Source organism: Poecilia reticulata, linkage group LG1 (genome assembly GCF_000633615.1).
Source record: "Poecilia reticulata strain Guanapo linkage group LG1, Guppy_female_1.0+MT, whole genome shotgun sequence".
Taxonomy (NCBI): Eukaryota; Metazoa; Chordata; class Actinopteri; order Cyprinodontiformes; family Poeciliidae; genus Poecilia; species Poecilia reticulata.
In genome coordinates this window covers 27,103,599-27,115,525 of record NC_024331.1, presented here as the reverse complement: position 1 = coordinate 27,115,525, position 11,927 = coordinate 27,103,599, and the positions used below count along the sequence as shown (strand labels likewise).

The 11,927-nt window shown below is 36.6% G+C and overlaps 1 protein-coding gene across 2 annotated transcripts; it reads left to right on the top strand.

Moving 5' to 3' along the window:
- The first annotated feature begins 1,394 nt into the window (after positions 1-1,394).
- On the top strand, positions 1,395-11,584 carry arhgap19 (Rho GTPase activating protein 19). Of its 2 annotated transcripts, none has more exons than XR_001776002.1 (12): positions 1,395-1,506; positions 2,607-2,869; positions 3,051-3,131; positions 4,282-4,491; positions 5,317-5,543; positions 6,208-6,294; positions 7,041-7,106; positions 7,568-7,786; positions 8,545-8,649; positions 9,793-9,885; positions 9,956-10,017; positions 11,231-11,584. XR_001776002.1 is itself a non-coding variant. In XM_017301738.1 (12 exons), exons 1-12 carry the CDS (start codon positions 1,463-1,465, stop codon positions 11,285-11,287), a joined length of 1,554 nt encoding a protein of 517 aa, XP_017157227.1. In that variant the 5' UTR covers positions 1,398-1,462; the 3' UTR covers positions 11,288-11,584. The 2 variants fall into 2 exon arrangements, 1 of the variants encoding a protein (XP_017157227.1); XM_017301738.1 differs by lacking the exon at positions 9,956-10,017 and adding an exon at positions 10,018-10,119 and having other exon boundaries at positions 1,398-1,506.
- The last annotated feature ends 343 nt before the right edge of the window (positions 11,585-11,927 follow it).

Sequence of the window (11,927 nt, the reverse complement as noted above, 5' to 3'; positions counted from 1 at the left end):
ATTTAAGTCTGGATAAAAGTTAGACTTGAACAGCCGCATAGGAAACCTTAAAAATAAAATATTTATAGTATTTATTAATTTATTTATTGGATATTATTTATTTTTATATTGCCAGCTGTCATTTCTCTGAATTCTTAATAAAAACTGATTCACTCTGTTCAAAATACGATTTATTTTTCACTTTAATCGAACTTTGAAACAATAAAAGAAAATTCTGCATTTAATTCTGTTACCGGTTCATTCAGTGAATTTCTGTTGTGACTTCTGCACTTTATTTTTCATTTGACAAAAGGTTTTAGAGGCGTTCACTTCTGCGATTATTCTCTCCACACACATTTATTGAAACAACAAAAAGTCTCTCTAACTCGGGGCACAGGTCTCAGAATGAGAGCCAGAGTTTCCCTGCGTGGTTCTGCTGTGATCTGGAGGAAAGCTTAAGATTACACCCTGGCTCGGCTTTGCTCTCCGATTCAGATTAGGCCTGCAGGAACCTCGTCTAATAGAAGCGGACAGAACCACCTGGGCTGGATTAGACCAGCATATGGAGCCCAATTTCCTCACCACAGAAACATCACGCCTCCAGGAGAAAGACAAGCTGTTTGCTCCACTTTTAGAGATGATGCAGTGATATTCAGAGGTGAATTTTAATGAATTTTAAAAGTGGATCTTCTCTAATTCACATACAGGCTAAAATATTACAAAAATACATTTTGCAGAAATGGACTGAACTTAAGAGCTTTTTTTTTGCCAAAAATGAGCAAACTTGGATAGGTTCAACGGAGCTCCATTTCTGATTCCTAAATGTACTGTTTGTGTGGTTTCTCTCCAATGTGTGAAGGGACATTTAGTGAGGGTGTATGTAGGTATCACATTATTTGAGGCAGTTCTTATTTGAATATATTTTCCACAGTTTGATTTGGTGTATATAATTTAGAACCTGTGTGAACTGTGTAAAATAACCCTCAATAAATTTAAATTCTTGTTTTTAAGCTACACTCAAGTTTTTGTTGTATAGCCATGACCTGCATGTCAACTTTATCGGCTTGCTTGGTCAGTAAGTACGTATTTAGCATTAACAATTCGTCATACTTATTGGACAAAAATATTGATTTGCATTTTCGCGAATAAGTTTGTAAAGTGTTATCTGAACTGAAAACATTTCACAATTTGACAGTACTGAAAGCATATCCTGCAAAATAAAGGGAGTCAATGACAAAATGTGATTTGTATAGTTTACTTTGACGTTATTTGTAAATAAGGAGCATTGATAATAGTATTAATGCCCGAAATTTTATAACCAACTTCATGCTTTTGTATTGACAAACAGTAAATTCAAACAGACCAATCACAGGAAGCTACATGCAAATCAGAGTCGCTACGTGCCACCTACGTTGAAGAACTGACCAATGGCTGTTGAAGTGGGCGGAGCTTTAGGGACAACAGCGCAGGATTCAAACTGAACATGGCTGCGGGGAACGATGTTGACGAAAGCACGCAAAATAGAAGGTAAATCAACAATATTACCGTCATTAGGTGTTTGTCAGTTCCAACACTGGAGAAGAGACAACATTTCCGAGGTCTTACGTTGAACGTTAGCTGTTTCTTATGGCAGTTTTTTGCGCAGTAGTCTTATGATTAGCAATAATAGGTTTCAAGAGAAGCTAACTGCATTGCGGTTAGCTTGCTAACGTTGACTTGGCCTGACATTTATCAATAAAACGCGAGACCGGATACAGTTTGGGGTTTATCTTAATGCTTACTACTATCAAAATATGTAAATGAGAAAATGCAGGTCTTGTCAGTTTTAGGTGACGATGCTGAAGTTAGCATTTGGTTCTTGTGTGTGTAAAGGGCAGTATTTTATTTAAGGGGTCCAAAACACTCTTTGATAGTGTTTAAGATAAATGAAATGACTAAAACAGAATCAAATCATTACAAACTGAACAAATTCTTCTGAAATACAGTTTGTGACCTGTAATTACAAAATGGTTAAGAAAAACAATAATAGTTTTACATTCAAAGCAAATTTACTATAGAAAAAAAATTAATACAGAGCAGATATTTTTTAAAAAAGGGTCTATTGAGTCGGATAGTTTGAAAACATGTACAAGATGTTCATGTTTGTGCATTGCAATAAGCAACAGACTATAGATTAGGTCTGTTGGTCAAAGTGCGGCCTGCATGGGGACCGTTTGGGATCATTTGTGTCTCTTGACTGCAGGTCCAGATTTTAGAAGTCTTGCCCCTCCTTTGGGCACTTTTGTTATTTTTTAGCACAAGAATTTCAATGACAAATTTAATTGATGGAAAGACTTGGGCATAAAGTATTTTTTATTTTAATTTTAACTCCATTTTAAATAGAGATATAAATATACAGTGACTTACTTACTTTCATCTTTAGGATTCTGGTCCATTTTGGGAAAAGTTTGGACACCACTGGGTTCCGTAGAATCTTATCCCCGTTTTGTCTCTAATGTCTTTCCACTTTCTTTTTGTGAAATTGGAAATGTAAAAACGATTTTTGTTAAAGATGTCACAAACACACACGCATCTCACTTTCACCTTCAGTTAACTTCCTGCCTGATTGTTGTGCGTCTCCTTCTCAGAAGCATGGTGACCCACTGCGAGGAGTCGCCCGGCTCCTCTTGTTCTGTCAGACCGCCCGTCATCTTCAACCCAGATTTTTTTGTTGAGAAACTCCGCCACGAGAGCCCCGACGTGTTCCTGGAGCTTGTGCTCAGTAACATAACTCGGCTCATCGACCTTCCTGGGACCGAGTTCGCCCAGCTCCTCGGTGAGGATTGTCCCAAAACCCCGACAAGTGGAAATGGAGGCTTTTTCCGCTCTTTCAACTTCCTTAAGCGAAAAGGTAAAAACCACTCGCATCACGTGGTCATGATTACTGTCTTTCCACCTGAATAGTTGATTGATTAAAGTGGAAAAAAATAATGGATATGGAATGAGTTCTAAAAAACTGAATGTATTAGAAATAAAACAATTAATACGTTAAATTTTGACTGATTAATTCATGCGTCTTCATGCTTTAACAGATAAAGGCGTCGTCTTTGGAACCACGCTGACTGAGAGCTGCATCGCACAGATCTATCAGCTCATTGAGTTCCTCAGCAAAAGTAAGACATCATAAAACTCTGCTAGTTCTTCCACCCCAGCTTTGGACAACCTCGTCTTTCTCTGCAGTAAAAAATGACTTCAAAACAGATAAATAAAAAGGAGCTTTTGTTTTATTGGTATGATAATTTGTGTTCTTACGTATTTTCACCCCTAAGCAGTTAGTGATGAGATTATGGATCTTGGTGTTGAACTTTGCATTCTGTCTAAATGTTTCACTGCAAATGTTTTTTTTGGTTTCTTTTTTATATCCCAAGCATCAATTAATCTGTTTTCCTTCCATATTTTGAATGTTTTAAATATAAAGCCTGAGCGCTGTAGAAGTCTGAGGTACCCAAAAATTGCACTAAAGTAAGAGTAGCTCTGCTGCAATATATGTTTACTCCAGTAAAGGTAAAAAGGCCCCAAGTACGAATTAAACAGTATCTGGTAAAAAGTCTGCTCAAGTACTGAGTAACTGATTAAAACGTCATTTAATACTTAAAAATCCCATTACCAGACGGGTCAGAAATATGAAGTTAAGTGGAAATTTAGGTATTTTAAAGAGCAAAATGGAAATAACTAATATAAACAACATAATTACAAAATAATAAAATCAGGCAAAAGAAACATTTTTCCAAATCAGTTTCTTTCAATAACATTTTTTATCAAACTTTAACAGAAACTGCAGGAGTGTGTCTGTCTGGTGAATTTTTGGTTAAAACATGTTTGTTTTTCACTCAGTAGGTAAAAAAATTCAGAAATGTTACTCAAGTAAGAGTAAAAATACTTCATAATAAAATTACTCAGGTAAAAGTAAAAAGTGCAGTTTAGTAAAAATACTTCTAAAACTATTTTTTTTCCAAAATGTTACTCAAGTAAATGTAACTGAGTAAGTGTAGTTAGTTACTACCCAACTCAGATTTTTTTAGACTTTGTAAATCATCTAAAATAATAGGAATGTTTGGGAAAACTTCTGAATTTTGACATGCAAAATGTGCAGAAATCTAATAATGACGTTCTTGTAATCTAATGGTGTAATCTAATTACATGGATCCAAACATTCAGATTCTGATCAAATACCAAATTGTCTCAAACAATTAACAAAATATTCATTTTATTATATTTATTTGCTCTGCTCAAATTGAAATGGTGCAATGTTTTTCTGCTCAGATCTGCATGTGGAGGGTTTGTTCCGGGTGCCGGGGAACAGCCTTCGGCAGCACGCCTTGAAGGAGCTGCTGAACGGCGGGGCGGACGTCGACCTGGAGGCCGGAGAGTTTCACCCCAACGATGTTGCCTCTCTGCTTAAGACTTTTCTGGGAGAGCTGCCGGAGCCTCTGCTGACACACCGACACTTCCACGTGCACCTGAAGATAGCCGGTAGGAAAAGCCGTGCACGGAAAGCTGTGAAAGAAATATATAGAAATATGATTCCCGTGGTTTTAGCCACAGAAATACGACGGCGTATTAAGGCCATTTTAAATGGAAGGGAAAAGGGAAGAGTACATTTCCATTAAAAACACTAAGAAGTTTTGAGATTAATCTCTGAAATCTCAAAAAACATGGCTGTTTTCATATTTTTTTCATTTTTAAGCAAATTTTTGACTTTCCAAAGTCTGGAATTTCCATGTTTTTTGTTTTTTTTTTTAAAAACAATTCTTAGACTTTTCCCAAAATTTGAGGTTTTCTGAAGCATGTTTACACTTGAAAATGTTCTTGTTTTTTCTCTAAAATTTCTTAGATAAATTTCAAAATTTCTGAAAATTTTAAGCAAAATTTTAACTTTCCAAACTCAGAAATTCCCAAATTATTTTCTAGACAATTTCTGAGATTCATCTAAAAATTACTGAGGTTTTCTGCAGAATATTCTTGACTTTTCAAAGTCAGAAATTTCCAAAGTTTTTTCTAGAAATTTTCTGAGCTTTTAAAGCAAATATTCAACTGTTCAAAGTCAGATTTTTTTTTTAAAGAAAATGTATTAATTTTTGTAGCAAATCTTTGACTTTTCAAAGATTTGCTACGAACTCAGAAAACTCCAAGGTTTTCTCTAAAAAAATTCTGAGATTAATCTCAAAATTTCTGTTTTTTTTTTTTTTAGAAAATATGTGAGTGTTTTAATTCTATTTTTTTGTTTGTTTTATCTCCAATGATACGCCATCATACAGAAAGGATGGGCGTTTACATTTTAAACAAATTTTCTTCCAGACATGACTCTGTTTGATGAAAAAGGAAATAAAACAGCGGTTCCGAACAAGGAGCGTCAGATCGAGGCCCTGCAGCTCCTCTTCCTGTTGCTGCCGCAGGCCAACCGCTCGCTGCTCAAACTGCTGCTGGACCTGCTCTACCACACCGCCAAGCAGCAGGACAAGAACAAGATGTCTGCCTACAACCTGGCGCTCATGTTTGCCCCGCATGTCCTCTGGCCCAGACATGTAAGATGGGATAAATATCCAATACAACCCATTAAGTCCACATTTGAACAGATAAATAAATTTTTATTTGTTTTGGCTTTCATCCACACAAAAACCCAGTTTGATGTTTGATGAAAATGATTGTTTCTAAAAACTCTGTATTTATGTTTGAGTGTTTATTTGTGGAAAATTGCGATTTGGTGCCAAATAATGCACCAATATATCCACATATCTGCTTTGACATGTTTCCCCATCGACATCTTCTAGTTTTAATAACTTTATATGTTAATAAACTTTTAAACGTAGTTCAATATATGCATCTATCTACATAAATAAACTTCCATGTTTAATTCCTAACAGGAAGTGGTGGTCGTTTGAAGCAGTCTGATTGGCTGACACGTTTTAGCTTTGTGCTACACTGCCCCCTATGGGTTTGGCATGTTTAAAACAACACTCAAAGACGAATTTGTGCAAGGTTATATGAATGAAAACCTTCTTGAAATGGATCCTGTGTATACTGACTTACATTGTAAACTATTTGACAGCGATATTTGTCTTTATAAAGACCGGGTTACATGTGCATAAGGCCTAAATGTCACATTTCTGCACATTTGGCATTAAAACATTGACATGTTCTGTGCAGTGCTGCAGTTTGTTGTGTTTTGACTCTTTCTCCTGCCTCCAGATGACAGCCGGAGACCTTAAAGACAATCTGAAGAACCTGAACAACAGCATGGCCTTCCTCATCAAGCATTCACAGAAGCTCTTCAGGGTGATTGCTTTCTACACACTCTGCAAAATGACTTTATCTTGTTAGTGAGCTGAAGGTTGGGAACAATTAATCGTGATTAATCGATTACAGGAATAGATATCAACTAGTTTAATAATTGATTAATCATTATCTGGAGTATGCAGACTTTAAAAATGAGGATTTGCTGAAAGTACAAAACAATCAGAGCAGTAATTGGGTCAAAACTGTACAAATATATATGAATTTAGCATTTAAGACAAAAACTTTCTTTACATGACAAAATCTTTTACCCAGAACTCGTCAAGTGGTATTTGACGAGTGTAATAGTACTCCTCAAGTACTATTATGCACTATTTCTGTCATTTATTAGTTCAAAAAAAGTATTTTCTTTTAATAGCAGATAAATCCTTTGCTACAAATGATCAAGTGTTCACTAAATAACATTAGAAATAACATTTTAATTTATGATTTTGAAAAGCCGCTGAGTTATTTGCATCTTTTAATGAATTTCTGAAAGTAAATTACAAAGACTTAAGTGGTTAAATGGAAAAACCTGGAGAATTTACATTTTTTTAATCTCATGAATCGTCAGAATAATCTATAAATTAATCAGTAGAATAATTGATTACTTACATAATTGATAGTTCCAGCCCTGAGTGAATCGGTGATCCATCATCAAGCTGCAAACAGGCGTTACCAGAAACGTGTGGCGGGTTGCTGATCTGTTCCTCTCATGACTAACTTCCTGATTATTGTCGCTTTTTCAGGCTCCAGTCTATTTGAGGGAATATGCCAAGGTCCATTTTAACGGAACCAAGGTTCTGCAGAGTAAGGTGAGCTTAACGTTTCTTAGTTTTACTGCTTCAAACGAGTTTCAGCATCGATGTCAGTTTTTTGAAGAGCCAAATTTTTCTCTTATTCTTTTTATTTTGTCGTCAACAGAAGTAATTATCCGTTCTGCTCAAATATAAATGTACATTTTACCAAATGGAGGAAAGACGAGAGATTTCCTCTTCAGAATTTGATTGCACTTTGCCCGTTTTTAAGGGTAAAAGTAGTAAAAAAAAAATAAAAATAAGTCAATTGCTTTTAATGGCACTATATGGCTACATATGAATTGTGGTGGTTTAAAAGTGTATTGACACCAAGTCAGGATGTCATACGGCTGTTAATGACGATCTAACTTAAATAAAAGCGTTTGTATGCCGATCCATCAGAACACCAAGAATTTTCAGATTTGTTTTTAAACGTAAAGCTTGAGCGTCCTGTGTGAAGTTTCTCTGTTTGGCCTCAGGATGACCTGGAGCTGCTGGCCGTCAGCAGCAGCAGCAGCAGCTCTCCTGCCCAGCGGACGGCGCCGGCTCTGAAGCGGACAGCCGGTCCGGGCTGCGCCGTGCAGGAGCAGAGTCAGTCGCCTGCTCAGCAGTACACAGAGGAGGCGCTGAAGGAGCTCTTCAGACACGTTCACCAGAACATGCCCGACTCCGCCAAGAAGAAGAAACTCGTCCGACAGGTTGAGTTCAGAAAACTTTGTGGTGTGACTGTTTGTCCCAGAACACAGAATTAAAAAATCTTAACGACTTCAAGGTGATCAAAGCAAAAGTGAATTCAACTCAAATAGCCACTTGATGCACCGTGGGTTTCTGGCTTACAGAGTTCCATAAAGACCAAAATGGTGCTATATGAAGGAGGGTTGAAACAATCTATCATGATTAATCGATTATTGTAAAAATTGTCAACTAATTTAGTAATCAATTAATAATTAACTAGAGTATAGAAAAGGAATTATTTTTTTTTATTAATGTATTTCTAATATTGTATAGAAAAGATTGCGGCTTGATGAAAAATGTGTAGGTTGTGCCAGTTTTTAAATCTGATTAATCGTCAAAATAAGTGGTGGTGGTATTATTACAGTAATTGTTAGATGCAGTAACTAATGCCCGAATGTGAAGCTGATTTCTGATTTGGAAAATGAACAAAGTTTCCAACCTAATGACAAAAAAAATTAATAAATTTTACTGGTTATTTTAGTGCCATTCTTTTGTCAATATTTACTGCAAATATCTCACAAAAATGAAAATAATGCTCAAACCTGCATTTGTTATTATATCTTTACTGTTTTATTCCTTTTTGCCAAAGTTATTGATGTCCACTGTGAAAGGTCCAAAGGGCTGCAGCCTGCAGGTCCCTGGTCCAGAATGGAAACATAAACCTGGCTGCTCACCATGCAGCCAAACGTTGGATGTTTCTGACCTTTGTGTTTCTGTCCAGCTCGTCAAACAGACTCAGTCAGGAACATCCAGCGAGGATCATCTGCTCCCTACAGCCGCCTGTAAGAAGCATCCTCGTTCCCGCTCCTTTGGTGGCCTCATCAAGGTAAGAAATGTGCATCTTGTCTTTTTGCAACCATAAATGCCAGGATGTATTTTTACTGCTGGACAAACACAAAGTTTGATGTGTTCCTTATTCTTCATGATGCTTGATGTTTGTTCTCTGATTTTTCTCTAACAAACCTATGAGAACAGCTGCCTTTATGCTGAGAATAAGGCTGGACAATAAATCAATAACGATATATATCGCGACAGACGCGTAACAAATATCAATAACATCTGTTAAGTTCACTGAACTCCGATCCAGAACCACATAGCATTCTGGGAGATGTAGGCAAAGGAAAGATTTTAGCTGCTCAACTTCTCTCTGCTAGCTAAGCAAAGTGTGTGGAATTACTCTTTGGTTACCTAGCAACTCGCTCATTCTTTGGTTACCTAGCAACTCGCTCATTCTTTGGTTACCTAGCAACTCGCTCATTCTTTGGTTACCTAGCAACTCGCTCATTCTTTGGTTACCTAGCAACTCGCTCATTCTTTGGTTACCTAGCAACTCGCTCATTCTTTGGTTACCTAGCAACTCGCTCATTCTTTGGTTACTAGCAACTCGCTCATTCTTTGGTTACCTAGCAACACCTTGTTGAGTTATTGGCACAGCAGCAGGTTCAGGTTTCTCCACCGTGCCTCATAACTGCTTGAAGATGAAATATAACGGCGCTGAGTGAACATTGTGGATAAAACTGGAAAGATCACATCTCCAGTTTGGTAGTATTTCACATATAAAAAAAAAAAAAGATTAAAATTATTGATATAATTCGCTGAATACGCTTTTCAGCCATATTGTCCAGCCCTACACTTAGTTAATTTCTGAAGGCAAAAAGTTGCATTTTGGTTCAATATTTAATATAAATGAATATCACACTTTTCAAATATTTATTTAATGTTTTTTTCCTCTTCTTTGCAATTTTTCTAGATTTCGTGTTGGTATAAAATACATTGTGTATTCATAGCTGTGTTTGTAATGTGCAACAATGCTTCGTTGCATTGTGCTAAAGAAGCAACACACATTCAGTTATATCGTAAAGAATATAATTTTACTAAATAGTTGACTTATTTTACAAATATATTTCCTTTTTAATCATAAATTCTGATATTATTTGCTTTTTTCTTTTACCCATTTCTGTGTTACTAGCGAAAAGCTCGAGGCGAGCAGATGAGAGAGAGACACATCTCGCCCGAAGCCGCTGGAAAAAAACTAGGAAAAGAAAATTTCCTCGTCCAGTCGGTGAGCTTTGAGTTTCCAAACGTTTACCGCTCTGTAATAATGTGAAGCATTGTTGTTCATCATCCACCAGGGGGCACTGTGACAGCATCCCTACCTGCCGTTACCTCCGTTTTCTGTGTTGATGTTTTGCAGGTGAGCAGTCCGTCAGCCGGTCCTGTCATGGGGAAAGCAGGACTTGTAGTTAAAAATCCAGATTTTATCTTTCACAAAAACAAACCTCTGAAGGTTTCTAAGGTATGACAAACTCAAACCTGTTTGTGCTGTGAAACACAGAAACCTTTGCTGTTTTCATGGTTTTTTTTAGTTTGTCCCCAACACATTCAGAAAGGAAGAAGAACGTTTAGGTTTTTTGAGATAATACCGGCTGGATTTTCATTGCTTGAGTTTTTAAAATTGCAGTTTTTATCTACATTTCCGCCAACGGAACAAAACGTTTGATTGACTCTGTTGTAAAAGTTAAATCTACAAAGTGTGACAAGATGTCGAGCTTTTGGCTTCAGTTTCTTCTTCTTTAGTTCTGATGGATTTTCTGGGAAAAAATTGGACACTCGGTTTTTCTTCTCTTGGGGGGAAAAAAAATATGACTCACTATAAATTCCAAACAATCAGAAGGAAGAGATTAACTTTCTTCTCCACAGGTAGATCCGGAGTATGAAGATTTATCAGATAAGACAGACTGGACTAAAATTAGCTGTTCCTTCGTTCCCTACAACATGTTCAAGCCGATGGAATCGGTTTGATTTGTGGCTAAAATTGCAACATTTGTTACATTTTCAGCTGCTCTGTTTCACATGATCTAAACTAATTGAACAAACTGTTCCCCTCCTCGCCTGTGGTGGCGCTGCACTGAAGGAAATGACACAAAAACCTCTGAAGAAGACATGAGCACAACTTCTTACTTTGCAAAATGTAAACAGAAATGGAGTAGCATCAGACTTTTAGTATTTCTCTTTTGTCTGATAAAAGACCGTGAGCCATTTCTCCTTCTAGCTTTAGACTCTTGTGCTCGTTTTGATTGTATTTACCCAGAATGCTCTGCTCTATAGTCCACTTCCTGCTTTTGGAGCGGTCTCTGGAACACTTCGCATTCAAAGTTCACTTCAACCGATCCAAGGCCTACGGTTTCAGTCTCCATCAGAGTTTGAGATTTTCTAAACAGATAAACTGGATTTAGTTTAAAGCAGAATGAACCTAAATACAGCATATATTTGGAAAAACATTCCCAGACATTATTTTGTTTGTTGGTTCAGTTTGTAACTATTGTTGTGTGCCTGTGTGGATCGTATGATGTTTGAAAGTTTGACCTGAGGTGGAATTTAAACTCCTGCTTCTCTTTTCTCGGCAGGATTCTCCCTCCGTCTCCCGGATGTGTTTCTCTCCGACTCAGGAAGTGTCAGTATGAACCAAGATTGGACTAGGACAGTATTAATCAGCCATTACACATGTGAATACTTGGGTTGTATCCAGCTGCGACTAATGTCAGATTGAGCCGTCAGAACCGGAGTTACAAAGTGGTACAAATAGTTTCACAGGTTTGCATGTTTTATTTAGAATGACAACATTTTAGGAATGTTTGCAGATTAGAGTCGTAATAATATCAGCAGCTAGCGGATTAGCTTCATGGTTCTGCTATATAAAGGAAAACCACTGACACTGAAAAATGCAGAATATGTATAAATGCTGTAGAAATTGTTTTATATATACAGTGTTGTCTTTTTTTTTTATGGGATTCGTGTAATTTTGGGAGCCGTTTGTGAAAGTGAGATGATGATCCAATGTCAGTGAGTTTTACACTTTGTTTTTTGGGACATCCTACACTGAAAAAAGAGACTGGAGCTCCAACATAAAAAAAAAAATGTGTTAGTCACCAATAATTGAATGAAGTTTGTCAAGCTTACATTATTTACATTTGTTTAACCTGAAAATGCATAATAAGCCTAATAAATTAACTTGATTAAGCTTAATTTGATTATTTGTGACTAATTAGTTTAAATATATTTAAGTTGGATCACCTGTTCTCTTTTTTCAGTGTATGTTTTTTA